Source organism: Triturus cristatus, chromosome 6 (assembly GCF_964204655.1).
Source record: "Triturus cristatus chromosome 6, aTriCri1.1, whole genome shotgun sequence".
Classification (NCBI taxonomy): Eukaryota; Metazoa; Chordata; class Amphibia; order Caudata; family Salamandridae; genus Triturus; species Triturus cristatus.
Genome location: NC_140589.1, coordinates 1,936,403,297 through 1,936,427,862, shown reverse-complemented (window position 1 = coordinate 1,936,427,862; position 24,566 = coordinate 1,936,403,297). Strand labels below are relative to the sequence as shown.

Below are 24,566 nucleotides of genomic sequence, written 5' to 3'. Positions count from 1 at the left end.
ACTAACTAAAGCTGTCTTAATTGTACCTTCTGTTCTTCATGTTCCACCCTCTAAAGTTTCAATAAAAATACGAAATCTAATTGGTCAGGCAAGGGGGAAGCTCCATCACACCATGCTGACATGTCATTAAAACCAGTTCAACCATTGTTCACAAACACGTCCCCATAAATTTTAGTCACAAAATTAGTTCTCACACGCATTCACATTTTACTTTGAAACATTTTAATAATATTCTGAATGCGAGTCCTCATTGTTGAACTCTTCACCATCCGTTCCCAGGGTGTAACACTTTTACTTTGGCTCGCATTCAATCAATCAGTCATCGTTCCGGGCTCCCTTTCAGGGGACATGCGCAGTCTTCCTTTTACTCAGCTTACTTCAGTTATACGAGAGAGGCCCAAATGCGCACTAGTAATAAAGTCAGAAAAACAAATATTAGTTTCACAAATAAAGTGGTCGCACTGTTTACCACCCACGTCTACTCTATTCCCCTTTACTTATTAATACTTTCCCCGCTTTAGCGTTAGTAAAATAGCTCGTTTTCGTTTCAGCTAAGCAGATGCCATGCACGAGAGTCTTCAAGACTCCATTTCAGTGTCTTCTGCTCATGCGCCAGAATTTTCCTCCAAGCGTTAGTTCGTCATACTGCGTAGATGCAGTTGACGCATGTGCACAACAGTTCCCCGTTTAAAGCGGTATTAGTCCATCTTCATTGTTATCCGCATTAGTACACACATACGCAAGCTTCACTAACCCACGTGTTCATGTGGTGCATATTAGTTATTCACAAAACATGATTAATAACTTGTTAGTAAGTTAAACAAGTGGATTGCTTCCGAGCAAGTCTCTTTCTTACGAGTCCTTGCTCCATCAATGGCACCCATTGTTACGTCACAGCTTAACTAGAGGAGAATAAGATCTGGGACCTTCAGAAATAGGGTTCAGAGCCTTCTACAGCACGGAGGCCACATTTGTTGCAGTCAAAGACTCCATGAGACTTTCACTACACGCTGGTACACATTCAATGCTGGTGCTGCTTGACCTGTTAGCAGCCTTTGACACTGTCTCCCATACCAGGCTGATTCACAGGATTTATAAGATAGGCATCTTTGGGAAAGCTCTTAAATGGTTCGGAGACTTCCTGGAAAATTGAACACAAACGATTTCCCTTGGCTCCTTTAGGTCATGCACCATGCTGGTTGACATGAGGGTCCCGCAAGGCTCTTGTTTAAGCCCTACAGTATTTAACATTATCAGATATGTGTGAGAGGGTGGCCTGATGTATGCTGTCCACTAGTTCTAGTGGGCACCTTGTATCAGTCCAAAACAACCCCTTATGGTGATAGGTTAAAGACAACCTTATGTGAAATCTATCCTAGTGGTAGCTATGGAGAGCAGCCTTCAGGCTAAGTCTTAAAGGAATGGAAAGCAGCTTGTTTTACCAGTCTATAATCTGTTGAATGATCAAATGAAAGGACAACCACACCAGGTATATATTCAAAATATATGTATTTAGGATAAAACACACCCCTCTAGTCTCTTTGTGAGACTGGAGTTCGAAGTACTTTGTTTACAAGTTAGCAAGAATCCGTAATAGCACAAATACACGTTTGGGCCCTAGGGGCGTACCAAACCATATACCAAAAAAGTGGTATTAGAACCACGACTGAACTAGACACAAGGCCTAGAGCCTGTAGAATCGCTGGGACCCCAAGGAACCACCCAAGGTAGTGACACTGGGGACCCACGGGGACTGTATGCAGTGTGTAAACACAACCGCGGGTTCCCGTTGGCTTCTATGGGCAATGTTGCGGTTGGAAATTTAAAGATTAGGGACACTTCTAATCGAGTCAGGACCAAAACCTTTTGGACTTAAGAAGTTCTAGGGCTGGTACCAACAAGAGCACCGGAGTACTCGAGTTACCTCACCCAGGGAAGTCGGGTGCATAGGTGTATTTTGGTGTCGGGTCGGGTCGCGTTGTCGATTTTAATGGAAGCCTGCAAAGAACTGCTGCTGCCATGAAGAGGAGAAGTGTCCGAAGAGATCCAAGCCTGGATATAGGATGGAAGGAACATGAAAGCAGAGGGGACAGAGTCTGGGTCACTAGCCAGTGACCAAGGGCAGGATGGACCAATGCCCACAGATGTCGGGTGCTTCAGGTGAGTTGATGGGTGTCTTGACTCTTCAACCACGAGGTCCAGGAGGTGTCAATGAAGTACACAAGCAGATTCGAGCTTTACCACGAAGTCTGTCGAGTGCTGCAGTGTCGGCGACCAGAATGGACAAAACAAGCCTTGGCAATGGCAAGTCACTGGAATTCAGAGAAAGGACTGCAATGCAGACCAGCAAGTTCTGAGAGACTCACCCAACAAGGGTAAGTCAGGGCATGTCTGGAGCAACCAGAGAAGACCAATTAGAAAAGGAGTTTCATTTGTGGAGACCTGCTTGCCAACGGGCTAGTGATCGCAGAGGAGCCTCAAGCAGTCGCACTTGGAGCTGGCCCACGGGTCACTCGTGGAGTGGAGGCCAACAATCTTTGGTGCAGGAGGTGCTCAAGGCTGGGGCCATGTATAACAAAAAGCACAACTTTGAGGAGGACCAGGAAGATAGTGTTGCTGCAAAAGTTCACGGTGTCCAGGGATCATGGTTCCACGTCACCCACGTTAGCCATGGGCCTCAGCTTTGCTGTGGACTCAGGGTAGCCTCGGGGAAGTCTGGAAATTGCCCTCTGGTGATGCAAAGACTTCGGCGTCCGGAGGGAGCTTCAGCGATGCAGACTGGTCAGTTGCTTCTTTGGTGCCTGCCAAGCAGGGGAGTCACTCCTTGACCCCAAGGGAGATTTCTTCAGTCTTCTAGTCAGGATAGAACGTCGAAGGTCCAGGATATATGTTGCAGAGTTTCGTCCAGGGTAATCTAAAGTCCTAGGGACTGGATTCCTATACTTATACCAAGTTTAGGGGATGGATTAACTCTAAGGCCCCACCTACGGGTGGGTCTGGAAAGAGGGGTGGTTACAACCATTTCCTTTATCCATTTTTGCGCCAGAGCAGGGGCTGGTTGCCTCTGCAACCGGTTTGAACTGGACTATGCACAGGGACACCAAATGTGCCCCCAGTGCAGGACTTCAAAGCACCAGAGAGTGCTCCCGCCCAGCCCCAATACACATCTGCCTGTCTGGGGAGGTGGTTTCACCTCCCTTCGACAGGAAACCTAGTGTCCAGGCGTCCCCTGCTGGAGTTTCGGTCAGCAGCAGGAGGCCAGACCCGTGTCTGTGGCAGAGGCATCCATTTTGTGACGCCAGGGCTCAGGAAAGTCCTTCCGGGTTTAGCCAGTTTGAACATGTCTCTTCCTCTAGAAGGGTGGAATGCTACCCCCGCCGCCAGAACTGGCGGGGGGGGGGGGGTAGTATTCCAAAGCGTTTGACACCAAACTCGACATGTTTTGATGCAGCCATTCCAAAGTTAGCATTTACCGCTGTTGTCCTGATATGCAGGGCCACAGCCAGACTAAGATCGAAAAACAGTGAAACACCAGCAAAAAGGTGGGGGTACCCATGTGAAGCAGATCCTACTCTCCTACAATATGGATCCTAATTCCCTAAGACTACTCAATGTCAAAGTGGTGCTGGCTGCAGTTCATGCATCAGGCATACTACCTATCCTATGTTCATATAGACCAATCAACAATACTAGGCACTTTAAAATACATTCCAAGAATTACTTAATTACTTAATGCAAATCTCTAACATGCTTTTGGAATTGATAATATGTTGGAACTTATTGTTTTCTGTTATGCCCCATTCTTGACTAAACTGTAAGCTGTCACGTGTCCTGCTTACCCACCTGCCCTCCTGGGATGCCTCCCCCCACCACTTGTGGATGCAAGGACATAACCCCTGTATCGGCCCTAACATACTTTCCCATTATTTCCCTTTCCCCCACCACCAACATGGATTATTCAGAGGCCGGAAATCTGAACTCGCTACTATCCCCAACGAGAAATGATTTGTTTTCAATGAACTACCCTCCCAACCTGAAAGATCAAATATAGACACACACAATGTATAACTGAACGTCATCAAGGACTATCATCCCCAGTTCTTCAATGAACTGTCCCCACTCCACCATAAGGACTCTATTTTGCCTCTATTTTAACTTACATCCTTTCAACGATCAAATAACTCTACCTTCTGGATGCGTATTCTTTAAGAAAGGATCAATCAAGCTACTCACCCGTCCACAATCTCAGGCGAAGCACACCCCTCGTTGCTCACCAGCCCTTGCTGCCTACCCCTCTGCTGGCTACATCATCATCCGACCTACCTTTGTCTATATCTAGCTTTCAGTTGCATTTTCTACCCTAATTCCTGCACCCCCATGCCCTCTGCACACTTCCTCCTTACTCCTCCACCACCCAATGCAGAGCTTGCCTCTGGCATGGATCCACAAAGAAAAAACACCACCACTCTGGAGCCAGCTGGACGTTACACTTATACATTTAGCTACCCTCAAATCTGTCACAAAAAGCAGCTAAGTCCTTAAGACACAGACTCCTCAAATCTCATCCAGAAACTCTGGTCTCTGACCCCTATTTTTGTACGAATAAAGGAGCTATAATTAGTGACCTCCTTTTTATACTAAAAGACTGGCATGTTGGAGGAAAGCGAGGCTCCCACTACTAGTGATCTCCACAAACAGAAAAACGCCCCATGGTCTCAAGCGGTCGGTATCACCTTCTTCGTCATGCAGGGCAGCAGTCACCATCACCATCTACAACATTGGTATTATCCTCATCCTTTCATCAGATCAGCACCTTAAATTATTTGAGGAATTTTTCACTCTCATCAAGAAAACGGTATTTAGCCGTGATTCTCCTCACTTCCACCTAACGTTGCAAACATCACTAACTCTCTTACATCAACCTGTGGAACAGAAACCACTGCCCGCCACAGTAGATTGCAGCCTCACCTCACAGCCAGTGCAATTAATTTAGATATACATAACCAAGTTACCAACACTCTCGCCTCGATTACACATCTTACCTCCCACCTGCCTCAACCACTTTCGCCCCAGAATGCTGATCCCCAGTCTCATCCAATATCACACCATTAGCGCTGCCTCTCACCCATCCACTGTGCTCACCCCCTCCTAACATCAATCTTACCTTTACCTCAGTCCACCCTCCCTTATGCTCTCTCCCCCAATACATCAGCAGCCTATCCCCAACAACCCTATGCTCTCTCCCTCTATACATCAGGACCCTAGCCCCAGCAATGCATGTTCTCTCCCTCTATACATCAGCACCCTAGCCCCAACAACGCATGTTCTCTTCCTCTATACATCAGCCCCCTAGCCCCAACAACGCATGTTCTCTCCCTCTATACATCAGCACCCTAACCCTAACAACGCATGTTCTCTTCCTCTATACATCAGCACCCTAGCCCCAACAACGCATGTTCTCTCCCTCTATACATCAGCACCCTAGCCCCAACAACCCATGTTCTCACCCTCTATACATCAGCACCCTAGCCCCAACAACCCATGTTCTCTTCCTCTATACATCAGCACCCTAGCCCCAACAACGCATGTTCTCTTTCTCTATACATCAGCACCCTAGCCCCAGCAATGCATGTTCTCTCCCTCTATACATCAGCACCCTAGCCCCAACAACGCATGTTCTCTTCCTCTATACATCAGCCCCCTAGCCCCAACAACGCATGTTCTCTTCCTCTATACATCAGCACCCTAGCCCTAACAACGCATGTTCTCTCCCTCTATACATCAGCACCCTAACCCTAACAACGCATGTTCTCTTCCTCTATACATCAGCACCCTAGCCCCAACAACGCATGTTCTCTCCCTCTATACATCAGCACCCTAGCCCCAACAACGCATGTTCTCTTCCTCTATACATCAGCACCCTAGCCCCAACAACGCATGTTCTCTTCCTCTATACATCAGCACCCTAGCCCCAACAACCCATGTTCTCACCCTCTATACATCAGCACCCTAGCCCCAACAACCCATGTTCTCACCCTCTGTACATCAGCACCCTAGCCCCAACAACCCATGTTCTCTTCCTCTATACATCAGCACCCTAGCCCCAACAACGCATGTTCTCTTCCTCTATACATCAGCCCCCTAGCCCCAACAAAGCATGTTCTCTCCCTCTATACATCAGCACCCTAACCCTAACAACGCATGTTCTCTTCCTCTATACATCAGCACCCTAGCCCTAACAACGCATGTTCTCTCCCTCTATACATCAGCACCCTAGCCCCAACAACGCATGTTCTCTCCCTCTATACATCAGCACCCTAGCCCCAACAACGCATGTTCTCTTCCTCTATACATCAGCACCCTAGCCCCAACAACCCATGTTCTCACCCTCTATACATCAGCACCCTAGCCCCAACAACGCATGTTCTCTTCCTCTATACATCAGCACCCTAGCCCCAACAACCCATGTTCTCTTCCTCTATACATCAGCACCCTAGCCCCAACAACCCATGTTCTCTCCCTCTATACATCAGCACCCTAGCCCCAACAACCCATGTTCTCTCCCTCTGTACATCAGCACCCTAGCCCCAACAACCCATGTTCTCTTCCTCTATACATCAGCACCCTAGCCCTAACAACGCATGTTCTCTCCCTCTATACATCAGCACCCTAGCCCCAACAACGCATGTTCTCTCCCTCTATACATCAGCACCCTAACCCTAACAACGCATGTTCTCTTCCTCTATACATCAGCACCCTAGCCCCAACAACCCATGTTCTCTCCCTCTATACATCAGCACCCTAGACCCAACAACCCATGTTCTCACCCTCTATACATCAGCACCCTAGCCCCAACAACCCATGTTCTCACCCTCTATACATCAGCACCCTAGCCCCAACAACCCATGTTCTCACCCTCTATACATCAGCACCCTAGCCCCAACAACCCATGTTCTCTCCCTCTATACATCAGCTCCCTAGCCCCAACAACGCATGCTCTCTCCCTCTATACATCAGCATCCTAGCCCCAACAACGCATGTTCTCTCCCTCTATACATCAGCACCCTAGCCCCAACAACCCATGTTCTCACCCTCTATACATCAGCACCCTAGCCCCAACAACGCATGTTCTCTTCCTCTATACATCAGCACCCTAGCCCCAACAACCCATGTTCTCTTCCTCTATACATCAGCACCCTAGCCCCAACAACCCATGTTCTCTCCCTCTATACATCAGCACCCTAGCCCCAACAACCCATGTTCTCTCCCTCTGTACATCAGCACCCTAGCCCCAACAACCCATGTTCTCTTCCTCTATACATCAGCACCCTAGCCCTAACAACGCATGTTCTCTCCCTCTATACATCAGCACCCTAGCCCCAACAACGCATGTTCTCTCCCTCTATACATCAGCACCCTAACCCTAACAACGCATGTTCTCTTCCTCTATACATCAGCACCCTAGCCCCAACAACCCATGTTCTCTCCCTCTATACATCAGCACCCTAGCCCCAACAACCCATGTTCTCACCCTCTATACATCAGCACCCTAGCCCCAACAACCCATGTTCTCACCCTCTATACATCAGCACCCTAGCCCCAACAACCCATGTTCTCACCCTCTATACATCAGCACCCTAGCCCCAACAACCCATGTTCTCTCCCTCTATACATCAGCTCCCTAGCCCCAACAACGCATGCTCTCTCCCTCTATACATCAGCATCCTAGCCCCAACAACCCATGTTCTCACCCTCTATACATCAGCACCCTAGCCCCAACAACGCATGCTCTCTCCCTCTATACATCAGCATCCTATCCTCAGCGACGTTATCACCCGGTTGCCCTCCTGTCCACTGCTTCAAGGACGACAACCCAGCCCCATACCTTACTATGTTCCAGACTGGATGAGATTACAAAAACCTGCAAGAGCTCAAAGCAGACTTACATAGACTCATTCACATCACCACAGAGATGACCAGGATTCAGTGTCCTATTAAGGACCATAGGGCGAAGACACTCAACCATGACCAACACTTCAACCGCCCCACCATATCTTCAGCACCCCTCCCTTCCAACCAGATATTTTCTCCCACGATGGCTATGCAGTTGAGTTGGAGAACTAGACCTTATCCCAATCCACCCACACGACAGATTAGACGGAAAGTCCCTTTATCTGATAATGATATCCAAACCCTTCTCTTGTCATATAACTCTTCACTTCCTAATATCACTGATAATCAGGGTGGAATCCATCCCATCCCAGCAAACCCATATAGTGATCCTAGGCTCAACCATAGAGCGGTCAACAAGCACAACTTCAAGCAAATTACCCTCACACATTCCATCCCAAGACACCACAAACCCCAATTGAAATGCATGCTAATCAATTATCTACAGATCAGCTTCAATATATGCAGCATGCTAATCAATTAACTACAGATCAGCTTCAAGATATTCAGGAGATATTACTGACCTTATCCTCACACATGATCTTCAACTGCTGAACCTGGTTAAATGACTCCTCTGCTCCTATCCTTGGCATACTAGTCCCTCCTAACCATGGCATTACTAGATTGGAAAGACCCAGTACACCAAGTGGAGGCATCGCTTGCGTACACAGCATCAACCTCTCAGTTAAACACCAAACAAAATCAACCGTAATGAACGGACCTCTCACAGCCACAACATCCTTCCTCCTACTGGAGGGATGTCAGATGTCCTTGATCTTACAAATCATTACACTCGCTCCATGGTGACTGTCCTTGTCACGGTCTCTCCATTACAACTAAAAAGATTGTGCGCAAAAGATTCCAAACCATGGTACAGTGGTAGCCTCAACACAGAAGGATGCAACTTGAGGCTAGCTGAACATCAGTGAAGATCAACCCCGACTCTTGAACCCCTCAAGCACTTGAGATCACTGAGGAACAGTTGCTACAAAAGCATTAGAACCTTGAAAACAAATTATTTCATAAACCAGCTGGATCAAGCCAACAACCAACCCCAAAAACTTTTTGAAGTCATAACAATCAAACTGCGCATTGAATCCATCCAAGGCTGGACTTATTCTGCATCCAAACTCTGAGAAATTTGCCTTCTTCTTTCTCCAGAAGATAGAAAGCTTGACAGACTACAGAGGAACGATGTCCTCTCGCACTCAAAACCATCCTCTCCGCCTCTCGGACTACTGTTCCTTTGTGTCCCCCGGTGCACTTCCCCCAAATCAATGCCTTATGCAACTCTTTCAAAGCGTGGAGGAAAGTACCATTCATAATATTCTAACAACAATCGAACCCTTAAACCACTTCAATGACCCTGTACCTCCCAACTACCTCAAGCAGATCATACAAGTATTACTCCTACTATGGACCAATATTTCTAATGCCTCCTTCCTTCAAGGCACTATCCCCGACTGCCTAAAGTCCAGTCAGAATGTACGATGTTACATCACATACATTCACAATGAGGTATTTTACATCACGTTCGTTACAACGCAAGTCAACGACTTGCGCTGGAGGGCGCTGGACTTAGGAATAGTATGATTTGTTGGAAGGTGTTGCAATAGTAAATCATACTATTCTTTAGATTAGAGCGCCATCCAGCACAAGTCGTTGTAACGACTTGGGTTTTAATGACCGGGTTGTAAACCTATCACGGTGTAACGACCGCATTGTAAAGGTCGTTCGCCGTCCAGTCCTGTTTCCCTCATCCTACCAAACACCAAAAGCAGATCACACAGACTTAAACAACCTATCTCCAATATTTCTACCTTGGCAAAGCTCCTTGAAAAATGTGGTCACATCCAACTCTGTTACCACATTGATCACTTCCGATTATTAGACTAATTTCAATCTGGTTTCCTTCCAGAGCACAGCACCGAATCGGCTGTGACACACATAGTGAATGATACCCTAAAAATTCTGGATCAGCACTAATCCTGCCCTTAAATTCTCCTTGACCTATTGTCAACATTTGGTATGGTTAAGCATGACAACCGAATAGTCCTTTTGGAATACCGTATCAGGATCAGTCCTTAACGGGTTCACCTCCTATCTCCATAACAGGTCTCAAGAGTCAAAGTTAATCACAAGCATCCTGGGACCAGTTTCTCCTTGTGTTTGCTTTGTTCACCCTAAGTTGGCAGGGTATGCCCAGACGTTGGTCCCTTGTTCACTTTGCCACTGGATTCAAGCTAGCCTGGCTGATGAGGGGTATTACCCCCAAACCGGTCCCAGGATGCTTGTTTCCGGTTCAGGGAAGACCAGGCTTGGCAGTTCGGGCTGGACTGTTCCCATGAGGCACAGGGTCAAGACTGATTTGCATATAGCTGTGTCTGAACTGAGGTGGCGAAGTGAGCTAAAGAACAATAATGGATTCAACCCAGATCTGTGACTGGGGGGGGGGGGGAGTGTCTGAAAAGTTTCAGCGCTCTGGCCATGTACGGTAATTAGTGACCACTGATTAACAACAGTACCCCCTGAGGGCATGAGCAGTAACCATTGACCACTGATTAACAACAGTTCCCGCTGAGGCATGGCACGCTAATCAGTGACAACTGATTAACAACAGTACCCCTGAGGGTGCAGCACAGTAAACATTGACAACCTACCAACTACTGTCCAGGATCTCAGAGTTGGTTTCTGTGGGTTGGCACATCAATGGATTGCGTCCTTTCTGACGGGTCAGTCACAAAGGGTCCAACTGGTTTACCAGGTGTCTAGCATCGGGGCACTAACATGCGGAGTCCCCCAGGGTTCGGTGCTGTCCCCCCTTCTCTTCAACATCTATCTCCGGCCACATGTGGCCGCTCTGGCCCGCATGGACTGTCAGGTGTTCAACTATGTAGACGATACACAAATAATCCTCCAGATTGACAACTCCTCCCACGCCCACACGCGCGTGCGTTCAAAACATTCTTAGGTACATGGTCAACTTGATGACAGCCAACTCGCTTAAAACCATTTCCGACAAAACAGAGGTTTTAGCCATCACTCCTGGAAACAACTCCTGGAATGACCTCTTCTGGCCACAAGATCTGGGTACCACCCCTATGCCAGTCCTGGTTGTAAAAAGCCCAGGCATCAAAATAGATGCGAAGCTCACCATGTCGAACCAAGTGTCCACAGTGGTCAGGACCTGCGTGGGCTTACTGTGACAACTGCGGAAACTTGCTCCCCTCCTCTGATTCACCACTCTACAGATGGTTGTGTCAGCAATGATTTTGTCACGGTTGGACGATGGCAATGCCCTGTACATTGGTCTTCCTGATAAACTGCTTACTAAACTATAAGTGGCCGTGAATGACGCAGCGAGGCTGATCTTCAGGCTCCCAAGACGGGTGCATGCTACTCATTTACTGCAGCAGCTGCACTGGCTCCCACTTAAACAGAGAGCCAGGTTCAAAGGCGGCTGCATCGCCCACAAAGCCCTACATGGCTAGGCCCCAGTATACATCAAGGAGCGCCTAGAGAACTATGTGCCAGGACGTTCCCTTAGTTTGTCTGAGGCAGGCCTACGAGCCTGCCCACGGTTCAAAACAACCTCAAAAGGTGGCAGAGCCTTTTCTGTATTGATCCCCCAACTTTGGAATAGTCTGCCAGAGTGCCAACGTAAGGAATCCACCCTTCTCCCATTTAGGAAAAGACTCAAGACTCTACTATTTATAGAGGCTTTGGGTACATCATAGGCCCTGGCCGGGAGCATGTACATTCGACCTTTGGAGGGGTGTTAACTATTCTCTTGCAGCGCTAAGAGACCGGTTGGGGATTATGCGCACTATGAATCCCAGTTAACATAACATGACATTAACAACAGTACCCACTGAGGGCATGGCACAGTAATTAGTGACCACTGATTAACTACAGTACCCGCTGAGGGTGTGGCACAGTAAACATTGACAACTGATTAACAACAGTCTCCACTGAGGGCATGGCACAGTAATTAATAACAACTGATTAACAACAGTATGCCACAGTAATCATTGACCACTGATTAACAACAGTATGGCACGGTAAACAGTGACCACTGATTAACAACAGTACCTGCAGAGGGTGTAGCACGGTAAACAGTGACCACTGATTAACAACAGTCTCCACTGAGGGCATGGCACAGTAATTAGTGACCACTTGTCAACAACAATACTCGCTGAGGGCGTGGCACGGTAATCAGTGACCACTGATTAACAACAGTATGGCATGAAAATCAGTGACCACTGATTAACAACAGTATGGCACAGTAATCATTGCCCACTGATTAATAACATTACCCGCTGAGGGCATGGCACAGTAATCATTGACCACTGATTAACAACAGTACCCACTGAGGGCATGGCACAGTTATCATTGACCACTGATTAACAACAGTACCCGCTGAGGGCATGGCACAGTAATCATTGACCACTGATTAACAACAGTACCCGCTGAGGGCATGGCACAGTAATCATTGACCACTGATTAACAACAGTACCCACTGAGGGCATGGCACAGTAATCATTGATCACTGATTAACAACAGTACCGGCTGAGGGCGTGGCATGGTAAACATTGACCACTGATTAACAACAGTCTGGCACAGTAATCATTGACCACTGATTAACAACAGTACCCGCTGAGGGCATGGCACGGTAATCAGTGACCACTGATTAACAACAGTATGGCATGAAAATCAGTGACCCCTGATTAACAACAGTACAGGCTAAAGGCATGGCACAGTAATCAGTGACCACTCATCAACGAACATACCCACTGAGGACATGGTTGGTAATCGGTGACCACGGATTAACAACAGTATGGCATGAAAATCAGTGACCACTGATTAACAACTGTACAGGCTAAAGGCATGGCACGGTAATCAGTGACCGTTGATTAACAATAGTAACTCCTGAGGGCATGGCATGGTAATGAGTGACCACTAACTACCAACAGTAGCCCGCTGAGGGCATGGCATGCTAATCAGTGACCACTGATAAACAGTAATCGCTGATGGCATGGAACAGTAACCAGTGACCACAGATTAACAACAGTACCCGCTGAGGGCATGGGACAGTAACCAGTGACCACTGATTAACAACAGTACCCCCTGAGGGCATGGGGCAGTAATCAGTGACCACTGATTAACAACAGTACTCACTGAGGGCAAGGGACAGTACTCACTGAGGGCAGTGGACAGTACTCACTGAGAGCATTGGACAGTACTCACTGAGGGCATTGGACACTACTCTCTGGAACAGTTCTCTCTGAGGGCATGTGCCAGCACTGTCTGAGGGCATGGGACAGCACACTCAGGAGGCATGGGACGGTATTCTCTGGGAGCATGGGACAGTATTCACTGGGGGCATTGGATATTATTCTCTGAGGGCATGGGACAGCACTCTCTGGGGGCATGGGACCGCACTCTCTGAGGGCAAGGGACAGTATTATCTGAGGGCATGGGACAGTACTTACTGAGGGCATAGGACAGTACTCTCAGAACAGTTCTCTCTGAGGGCATGGGACAGCACTTTCTGGGAGCATGGGACAGTATTCTCTGGGGGCATGGGACAGTATTCTCTGGGGGCATGGGACAGTACTCTCTGGGGGCATGGAACAACAGTCAATGGGGGCATGGAACAGTATTCTCTGGGGGCATGGGTCAGTACTCTCTGGGGGCATGGAACAACAGTCAATGGGGGCATGGGACAGTATTCTCTGGGGGTATGGGACAGTATTCTCTGGGGGCATGGAGCAACAGTCAATGGGGGCATGGAACAGTATTTTCTGGGGGCATGGAACAGTATTCTCTGGGCGCATGGGACAGTTTTTTCTGGGGGCATGGAATAGTACTCTCTGGGGGCATGGAACAACAGTCAATGGGGGCATGGGACAGTATTCTCTTGGGGCATGGGACAGTATTCTCTGGGGGCATGGGACAGTATTCTCTGGGGGCATGGAGCAACAGTCAATGGGGGCATGGAACAGTATTCTCTGGGGGCATGGGACAGTATTCTCTGGGCGCATGGGACAGTATTCTCTGGGGGCATGGGACAGCACTTTCTGGGAGCATGGGACAGTATTCTCTGGGGGCATGGGACAGTATTCTCTGGGGGCATGGGACAGTACTCTCTGGGGGCATGGAACAACAGTCAATGGGGGCATGGAACAGTATTCTCTGGGGGCATGGGTCAGTACTCTCTGGGGGCATGGAACAACAGTCAATGGGGGCATGGGACAGTATTCTCTGGGGGTATGGGACAGTATTCTCTGGGGGCATGGAGCAACAGTCAATGGGGGCATGGAACAGTATTTTCTGGGGGCATGGAACAGTATTCTCTGGGCGCATGGGACAGTTTTTTCTGGGGGCATGGAATAGTACTCTCTGGGGGCATGGAACAACAGTCAATGGGGGCATGGGACAGTATTCTCTTGGGGCATGGGACAGTATTCTCTGGGGGCATGGGACAGTATTCTCTGGGGGCATGGAGCAACAGTCAATGGGGGCATGGAACAGTATTCTCTGGGGGCATGGGACAGTATTCTCTGGGCGCATGGGACAGTATTCTCTGGGCGCATGGGACAGTATTCTCTGGGGGCATGGGACAGTATTCTCTGGGCGCATGGGACAGTATTCTCTGGGCGCATGGGACAGTATTCTCTGGGGGCATGGGACAAGGCCAGTGTATGGTCATCCTTTATCTTGAATTGACATGTGCGAAAAGCTGAGTTTTGAGAGCGAATTAAGGGGCATATTATCAAGCACGGCGTTAACATTATCGCCGCTTCAGCGGCAGAAAACTGCCGCTAAAGGAGCGATAATATGCCCTTGAGAATTCCGATAGAAGCCCATGTTGACACCAGAACATGGGCTTCTATGGGAATTCTCTGGGGCATATTATCAAGCCAGGCGATAAAATGTTGTATGTCTGACTGTATGTCTATGACTGCAGTAGCAGGCAGCAGTTAAGAACTGAGGGGCATATTGTCAAGCACTGCGTTAAAATTATCGCCGCTTTAGCGGCAGAAAACTGCCGTTAAAGCAGCGATAATGGGCTTGATAAAATGCTCTATGGAATTCCAATGAAAACCCAGGTTAGATGTGAAGGGCGTCTAACCTGGGCTTCCATTGGAATTCCATAGAGCATATTATCGAGCCCATTATCGCCGCTTTAGCGGCAGTTTTCTACCGCTAAAGCGGCGATAATTGTATCGCCGGTCCTTGATAATATGCCCCTCTGAGAGGCAGAAATGGAGATCTGAGGAGTGAGAGGCAGAAATGGAGCTCTGAGGCAGAATTGGAGCTCTGAGGAGTGAGAGGCAGAAATGGAGCTCAGGGAAGTGAGAGGCAGAAATGGAGCTCTGAGGAGTGAGAGGCAGAAATGGAGCTCAGGGAAGTGAGAGGCAGAAATGGAGCTCTGAGGAGTGAGAGGCAGAAATGGAGCTCAGGGAAGTGAGAGGCAGAAATGGAGCTCTGAGGAGTGAGAAGCAGAAATGGAGCTCAGGGAAGTGAGAGGCAGAAATGGAGCTCTGACAAGTGAGAGGCGAAGGGGAGCTTAGCGGAGTGAGAGGCAGAAAGGAGCTCTGAGGAACGAGAGGAAGAAATGGAGCTCTAATGAGAGTGAGGCAGAAATGGAGTTCTGAGGAGTGAGAGGAGAAAGGGAGATCACATGAGTGAGAGGCAGAAGCAGAGCTCAGAGGAGTGAGCGGCCAAAGGGGAGTTCAGAGGAGTGAGAGACAGATGGAGAGCTCAGCGGAATGAGTGGAGAAGGGTAGCTCAGAGGAGTGAAAGGCAAAAGGAGAGCTCAGAGGAGTGAAGGGAGAAGGAGAGCTCACCGAAGAGCAGGAAGAAGAAGGGGAGCTCAGAGTAGTGAGAGGCAGAAAGGAAGCTCATGTGAGTGGGAGGTAGAAGGAGATCCCAGAGGAGTAAGGTAGAAGAAGAGCTCAGGGGAGTTAGATGCAGATATGGAGCTTAGAGGAGTGTGAGGCAGAAGGGGAGCTCAGAGGAGTGAGAGGAGAAGGAGAGCTCAGAAGAGTGAGAGGCAGAGGTGAGCTCAGAAGAGTGAGAGGAGAAGGCGAGCTCAGATACGTGAAAGGCAGAAATGAAGCTCAGAGGAGTGAGAGCAAAAGGGAAGCTCAGATGGGTGAGGGGCAGAAGTGGAGTTCAGAGAGGAGTGAGAGGCAGAAGGGGAGCTCAGAGGAGTAAGCAGCCGCAAGGGAGCTCGGAGGAGTGAAAGTGCAGTAGGAGCTCAGAGGAGTGAGAGGAGAAGGGAGCTCAGAGGAGTGAGAGGCAGAAGGAGAGCTCAGAGGAGTGACAGGAGAAGAGGGCTCAGAAGAGTGAGAGGCAGAAATGGAGCTCAGAGGAGTGAGCGCCCAAAGGGGTTCTAAGAGGAGTGAGAGGCAGAAATGAAGCTCTGAGGAGGGAGGGGCTGAATGGGAGCTCAGATGAGTGGGAGAAGGGGGAGGTCAGATGAGTGAGATGAAGAAGGAGAGCACAGAGGAGTGAGAGGCAGAAGGAGAGATCAGAGGAGTGGGACACATAAGGGGAACTCGGAGGAAAGAGAGGGGAAGGGAGCTCAGAGAAGTGAGAGGAGAAGGGGAGCTCTGAGGTGTGAGAGGAGAAGGGGAGCTCAGAGGAGTGAGACACAAAAGGAGAGCTCAGAGGAGTGAGAGGAGAATGGGGGCTCAGAGCAGTGAGACACAAAAGGAGAGCTCAGAGGAGTGAGAGGAAAAGGGGAGCTCAGAGGAGTGAGACGGAGAAGAAGAGCTCAGAGGAGTGATAGGCAGGAGGGGAGCTCGAGGAGTAAGACGCAGAAGAAGAGCTCAGAGGAGTGATAGGCAGGAGGTGAGCTCAGAGGAGTGAGGTGGGAAGTAGAGCTCAGAGGAGAAAGAGGCCGAAGGGGAGCTCAGAGGAGTGAGAGGCTGAATGGGAGCTCAAAGGAGTGCGAAGGGAAAGGGAGCTCGGAGAGCAGTGAAAGGGTGAAGGAGAGCTCAGATGGCAGAAGGGGAGCTCGGAGGAGTGTGAGGCAGGAGGAGAGCTCAGAGGAGTGAGAGGAGGGGAGAGCTCAGAGGGTAGAAAGGTAGCTCCCAAGGCAATGAGAGGGGAAAGGGAGCTCAGAGAGCATTGAAAGACAGAAGGGGAGTTCAGAGGGATCGAAGGGGAGTTCAGAGGGGCAGAAGAGGAGCTCAGAGGGGCAGAAGGGGAGCTCAGAGGGTCAGAAGGGGAGCTCAGAGGGTCAGAAGGGGAGCTCAGAGGGGCTAAGGGGAGCTCAGAGGGGCAGAAGGGCAGCTCAGAGGGGCAGAAGGGCAGCTCCAAGAGAAGCTAACATAGCACTCCATGGATCAGGAAGAAGCATAATGCCACAAATGAGATCTGGGGTTTACCTCTTTTTGAAGTGTTCAAACTCCTTTTTCCGCCTCTGCTTTACAGACTCGAGTTCATCTGGCTGAAGAGCGTCCTGGAAGCGGTCGACATGCTGCACCTTCGGGTCCTCACACTCACAAGGCTTCTTAGGAAACATCCTGGAAAGAAAGATCCGGAAGTAAGCTTGGGAGCACCTCATAGCAGTAACAGCAGACATAGTCCCAGGACTGCTCAGGTGAACATGAGCAGAATATGTCTGCCTAGGAGCTGTCTCGTAAGGAGCTTCGCTCTCATAACTGATCAGCATTGGTCTGCCTAGGAGCTGTCTCGTAAGGTGTCTTCATTCTCAGCACGGATCAGCATTGGTCTGCTCAGGAGCTGTCTCATAAAGGGTCTTCACTCTCAGCACTGATCAGCATTGGTCTGCCAGGAGCTGTCTCATAAGGAGCTTCACTCTCATAACTGATCAGCATTGGTCTGCCTAGGAGCTGTCTCGTAAGGAGCTTTACTCTCAACACTGATCAGCATCGGTCTGCCTAGGAGCTGTCTCATGAGGTGTCTTCACTCTCAGCACTGATAAGCATTGGTCTGCCCAGGAGCTGTCTCGTAAGGAGTCTTCATTCTCAGCACTGATCAGCATTGGTCTGCCTAGGAGCTGTCTCGTAAGGGGTCTTCACTCTCAGCACTGATCAGCATTGGTCTGCCTAGGAGCTGTCTCGTAAAGGGTCTTCACTCTCAGCACGGATCAGCATTGGTCTGCCTAGGAGCTGTCTCGTAAGGGGTCTTCACTCTCAGCACTGATCAGCATTGGTCTGCCTAGGAGCTGTCTCGTAAAGGGTCTTCACTCTCAGCACTGATTAGCATTGGTCTGCCTAGGAGCTGTCTCGTAAGGGGTCTTCACTCTCAGCACTGATCAGCATTGGTCTGCCCAGGAGCTGTCTCGTAAGGGGTCTTCACTCTCAGCACTGATCAGCATTGGTCTGCCTAGGAGCTGTCTCGTAAGGGGTCTTCACTCTCAGCACTGATCAGCATTGGTCTGCCTAGGAGCTGTCTCATAAGGTGTCTTCACTCTCAGCACTGTTCAGCATTGGTCTGCCTAGGAGCTGTCTCGAAAGGTGTCTTCACTCTCAGCACTGATCAGCATTGGTCTGCGTAGGAGCTGTGTCGTAAAGGGTCTTCACTCTCAGCACTGATCAGCATTGGTCTGCCCAGGAGCTGTCTCGTAAGGGGTCTTCACTCTCAGCACTTATCAGCATTGGTCTGCCTAGGAGCTGTCTCGTAAGGGGTCTTCAGTCTCAGCACTGATCAGCATTGGTCTGCTCAAGAGCTGTCTCGTAAGGAGCTTCGAGCTGTCTCATAAGGAGCTTCACTCTCAGCACTGATCAGCATTGGTCTGCCAGGAGCTGTCTCGTAAGGAGCTTCGAGCTGTCTCATAAGGAGTTTCACTCTCAGCACTGATCAGCATTGGTCTGCCAGGAGCTGTCTCATAAGGAGTTTCACTCTCAGCACTGATCAGCATTGGTCTGCCAGGAGCTGTCTCATAAGGAGTTTCACTCTCAGCACTGATCAGTATTGGTCTGCCAGGAGCTGTCTCATAAGGAGTTTCACTCTCAGCACTGATCAGCATTGGTCTGCCTAGGAGCTGTCTCGCAAAGGGTCTTCACTCTCAGCACTGATCAGCATTGGTCTGCTCAAGAGCTGTCTCGTAAGGAGCTTCGAGCTGTCTCATAAGGAGCTTCACTCTCAGCACGGATCAGCATTGGTCTGCCAGGAGCTGTCCTGTAAGGAGCTTCGAGCTGTCTCATAAGGAGCTTCACTCTCAGCACGGATCAGCATTGGTCTGCCAGGAGCTGTCCTGTAAGGAGCTTCGAGCTGTCTCATAAGGAGCTTCACTCTCAGCACGGATCAGCATTGGTCTGCCAGGAGCTGTCCTGTAAGGAGCTTCGAGCTGTCTCATAAGGAGTTTCACTCTCAGCACTGATCAGCATTGGTCTGCCAGGAGCGGTCTCATAAGGAGTTTCACTCTCAGCACTGATCAGCATTGGTCTGCCAGGAGCTGTCTCATAAGGAGCTTCACTCTCAGCACTGATCAGCATTGGTCTGCCAGGAGCTGTCTCATAAGGAGCTTCACTCTCAGCACTGATCAGCATTGGTCTGCCTTGGAGCTGTCTCTTAAGGGGTCTTCACTCTCAGCACTGATCAGCATTGGTCTGCCTAGGAGCTGTCTTGTAAGGAGTCTTCATTCTCAGCACTGATCAGCATTGGTCTGCCTAGGAGCTGTCTCGTAAGGGGTCTTCACTCTCAGCACTGATCAGCATTGGTCTGCCTAGGAGCTGTCTCGTAAAGGGTCTTCACTCTCAGCACTGATCAGCATTGGTCTGCCTAGGAGCTGACTCGTAAGGGGTCTTCACTCTCAGCACTGATCAGCATTGGTCTGCCTAGGAGCTGTCTCGTAAGGAGCTTTACTCTCAACACTGATCAGCATCGGTCTGCCTAGGAGCTGTCTCATAAGGAGCTTCACTCTCAGCACTGATCAGCATTGGTCTGCCAAGGAGCTGTCTCGTAAGGAGCTTCACTCCCTGCACTGAGCAGCGCCGGTCTGTAGCTGCAGGAGCTCCCTTGTGAAGGAGCTTCACTCCCTGCACTGAGCAGCGCCGGTCTGCAGCAGTAGGAGCTCCCTTGTGAAGGAGCTTCACTCCCAGCAGTGAGCAGCGCCGGTCTGCGGCTGTGGGAGCTCCCTTGTGAAGGAGCTTCACTCCCAGCACTGAGCAGCGCCGGTCTGCAGCCGCAGGAGCTCCCTTGTGAAGGAGCTTCACTCCCAGCACTGAGCAGCGCCGGTCTGCAATCGCTGGAGCTCCCTTGTGAAGGAGCTTCACTCCCAGCACTGAGCAGTGCCGTTCTGCGGCTGTGAGAGCTCCCTTGCGAAGGAGCTTCACTCCCAGCACTGAGCAGCGCCGGTCTGCAGCCGCAGGCGCTCCCTTGCGAAGGAGCTTCACTCCCAGCACTGAGCAGTGCCGGTCTGCAGTCGCTGTGAGGTTCTGTAGCGATCCGAACCCGTGAATTCGGTATCGTAGTACTGACACGATTTCGGTACCAATGAACCGCAAATGATCCATTGTATACATGACAGTGTTTTCGCTGTGCAACTAGCATGAATTCACTGGAAAATAGGGCATTCTGTCGTAAAAGTCATGGCATCCATTTTAGTTACGGCATCCATCTTGTTTCTTGCCCTCACATAGTCAATGAACGGACGATGACCCCGGCAGAGTCACCTTGTTAAGGACACGTAAGCTCGAGCGCGAGAAAGGCTGACGCTGCATGACTAGGCAGAATCAAGCTGCCTCCCTTGCCTGAGGCCAGTCCTGCTATACTGGTTCTCGTGTCCGTTGTCCTGACTGAAAGGCCGAAGACGGTAGCCATGCCCGTTTATGATCCATAAACACCTCTTATCCTACATTTCAATCCTTTGCACCTGGCTCTGTTCCTTTCCTTCTGGGCTTTTACAATGGGGAGGTTACGATTTTTATGATGGGGAGGATCGGGCGAAGAATGGAAAACTGTCGAGAGGACCTGATCGAATACTGAAAACCTACAACTAATTATTGTTTAATGTCAAATTTGCTGTTTGTTTGGGATACCGGGTTGGGCATGAGAAATATTTGTGTAATGTTGCCTAAAGACAATTTGCGTGTATTTAAAGAGTGACCCACTTAATGCAATTCGAACAGTCTCGTAGATTCTGCCTCTGTGTGGTTCCTATGATTTCTGTGTCCCTGCAGTAAATAAACCTTGGTCTTTGACGCCGCCATCGAGAAGCCCGTGTCTCTGTTTATTTGTGCACCGAGACAGGAGGAACTCAGGGGTCTTCGGGTGTTGTTTCCCTGACACCTCTGGACTCTTAAAAGTCCAGAACCTCAAATTGGCGCCCAACGTGGGGCGACGTCATCCGGTACCGGTCCAAAGCCTGAAAAGTTCGAGAAGTTTCGTGTGAAGATTCCGGAGGGAGGTACCCCGCTTCATCGATCCCTGCATGTCGTAAAAGTGGCCCGACGATCTCTTCCACGAGGGTTCCCGTTCCCAGACGGCTACAGAGGACCGCTGCCCTGACTGTCGCCCTGTCTTGGACCCGAGGTGCAGACCTTAGTACGGCGAGACGTAGACGGGTTCTCCTTGGTGACGTCTTCCACAATTCAGTTAAGTATTTAGTTACGCTCGATTTGGTTGTTCCTTGTTGCTCTGGTTTGATTCGTAGATTATCATTGGTTGCTCTTGTTTAGATAATCTTTGTTTTGGTATTGGTTCATTTTGGTAGGCCTAAGTTCTCTGCGCATTTTGGTTGGAATTTGTTTTTGTTGTCATGACTACCAGTAGTAATTGTTTCTTGTCCTGGTTACGTTGCAACGGGGATTCCCGGTTGGAGGATTCGTGTTCGGTTCCTCCGATTGGAACTCCTACATATGAGCTCTATTGTAAACATGGTGTGGGTCCTATTACGTATAATGAAGTATGGGTCCGTTATACCAAAAAAGATGGTGTCCTTAGTTGGCCACCACATGGTAGCTTCGAAACGGAAATACTAGATAATCTAGAAATGAAGTTGTTCAAGAGAAAAGCCCGGCCGGCAATGTTTGATTCTTTTCGCGTATGGCGCAAAGAAGCCAAACAGAGAGAAATTAGGAAAACAAAGAAAGAACAGAAAGAGAAAGGGTTGACTTTAATGGAGTCTGCTAGGCAGTTGCATGTCAACGAGACTGAGAAAGCAATGGAGATGGCGAATAGAAAATATAATTTGGCAATTGATAAATGTTACCCTGTATTGCCATCATGTCCTGCTAAGCCGATGGAGGATCATGAAAAGGATCCTCTGTTGTCTTACCTGTTGAATTCACCTCCACCGTATGCACAGGGTATTACAGTACCACAATTACTACCTGTTGTACAGCCAGCTGCTGGTCAGCCTGGAATAGTTGCTCCACTTCCTTTGATTGCAGCTCCTATCCTTCCCGTGGTTAATGTTCCTTCGGCACCCCCTCTTCCTGGGTTGCCCGTTCCGCCTTTGCCTTTCGTTTCGCAAACTGCTTTACCTGCTACTCCCACCCTTACTATTTCATCTGCTCCAGCTGCCTTGTCCCCGAACCCTGTGAACATTCTGACTCCGCTTTCCGTTCGTCTGAAAATAACCGACTCTGTAACTAATATCTTAACTCCTCTCTACAGGTCCTTAATTGGGACCCCCGTTTCTGACTCTATACAGAGACGTAGCCAGCTTCCTGGTTCCCAAGAACGAGACAATTTAGATTCGACAGCTCTTAGGTGGATGTCGAAAGCTGCGAAGTATGATGCACGAAGAGTGTTAGAGACATTTATGCAATGGAATGAACCGACTCAACGTTATGTTTTTGACGTGATGTGTTCTCTTGTGCGTGAAGAATGGGAAGATGATGATTTAGACTCCGTCCCCACTGACCTGATAAATATTCAACAGAAATTTGCGGCAGGAATGGTGATAGGTCCAGAAGTAAGGGGAGCGATAGAACTGATTTTAGCTTATAGGGATGAGTCCCCTCTTCGAGCGACAAGAGACCCTGATGGTTCACCGATTACTACTAGGAAAAGACGAGGTCAATATCCGATGAGGGAAGTTCCACCGATATGGCGTGATGCAGTTCAAGCTGATGGGAACTTGGGTATTTTAGCTGCTCCGGCACATTTCCAGAGAGTGTGGATACACTTCCCTTGGAAACGGGCTGAAGTATTAGCAGTAAAACAAGCATTACCAGACCCACGTAAAAATCCTGCTGGTTATTACAAAGAGTTAACGCAGACAGTTCAAGCGTGTATCATGAATTTGGCAGACATTGAAATGTTGTTTGGTAATGTGGTGCCACAGCCTATATGGGCCAAAATTCGGCAAGAGAACCACCCAGTCGCCTTAGGAGGTGATTGGGCAGCTATTATAGCGGCAGATGCGCAACAAGTTGGCGGTGCTAAACCAGAACCTCTGATTGCTGCCTTACCTGGCAGAATAATTACTCTGATGAAAACGCTGATGCCAGCGTTACGAGTCAATTGGGATAAATTATCGGCATGCAAGCAAAAGAAGGACGAAAGCGTCTCTGACTTCTTCACTAGATTTGAAGAGACCTTCGTAGATCACAGTGGGCAAGATATGAGTACTGAGGGAGGCCAGAGATTGTTTGTCGACAAGTTTGTGTATAATTTACTACCTGAGCTTAGTAACAAGTTAAAGGATTCTGAAAGTGCATGGGCAGTGTCGACGACAGCACAGATACTTGCAACTGCTCAGTATTACGAGAATAGAGAGAAAGAAGAGAAGGAAAAATCAGAAAAGAAAACGAAAGATTTAAAGACCAAAGTTCTTTTGCAACAGGCGTATCCGCCTCGTTCAAATCAGTCAGATTCACAGCAGCGACCCCAGTATCAGCAGCAGCCACAATTCCAGCAAGGGACGGCCCAAAGATTTAATTATGGTTTTCCCCGGCAACAGTTAGCATGGAATCAGTGTGCTTATTGTAAAAAGGAGGGTCATTATAAGAATGAGTGTCCAGTTCTGCACCCACAAACTAGTGGTGTCCCAGCTCAGAGAGGTAATGTTGGGTTTATGCAAGCTCCTAGAGGTAGAGGGCGTGGTACGATGACACCACAGACTGATCGCCAATCGAATTATTTCGATCAGCGAAATGTACAACCTACGCAACCAGGTAGATCTCCACAGTATCATGTTGAAGATTACTATGATCATAATGAAGAGATCCAAAGAAGCGAGCAATAGGACAGCCGCAGGCAGAGAGAGGGAGTAGTATCAGTTCCAGTTGATCAGAGTGGACCTTATGTCGCAGTAGTTACCTCAGGCGTGGTCGAACCGTTTCTGTTGGATACTGGTGCGGCAAAAAGTTCAATTATGCATGCGAAACTCCCTGGCGCACCTTTGTCTGGCTTAACGAACACTTCGGTAGGATTTTCAGGCGCCCCTGTTCACAATCCTGTTTCTAGTCCTTTGTCAATTTCTGTTGGGCCATGCGAACTAGAAGCACCCCTTATCCTAACAACCGGTTGTAATGAGAATCTGCTTGGTTTAGATCTGTTGAAACGCCTGCACGCGACACTGTACTGTTCTCCTTCGGGAGTACAGCTCACATTAGGCAAACGAGTCATCTCTCCAATGTATATGTCGATGGATAAGCTCCCACCGGAGCTGCGTTCTCTCCCTG

The 24,566-nt window shown here is 49.1% G+C and overlaps 1 protein-coding gene across 3 annotated transcripts in view; it reads right to left on the bottom strand.

Annotated features, from left to right (window-relative positions):
• LOC146822534 (N-acetylneuraminylgalactosylglucosyl-glucoside beta-1,4-N- acetylgalactosaminyltransferase 2-like) overlaps positions 1-24,566 on the bottom strand; it is an 865,225-nt gene that overhangs the window by 600,108 nt on the left and 240,551 nt on the right. For all 3 annotated transcript variants that reach the window (XM_085613655.1, XM_085613654.1, XM_085613656.1), the window contains exon 3: positions 17,352-17,489. In XM_085613655.1, the coding sequence (XP_085469781.1) occupies positions 17,352-17,489 (138 nt within the window). The remainder of the gene's footprint in view (positions 1-17,351; positions 17,490-24,566) is intronic.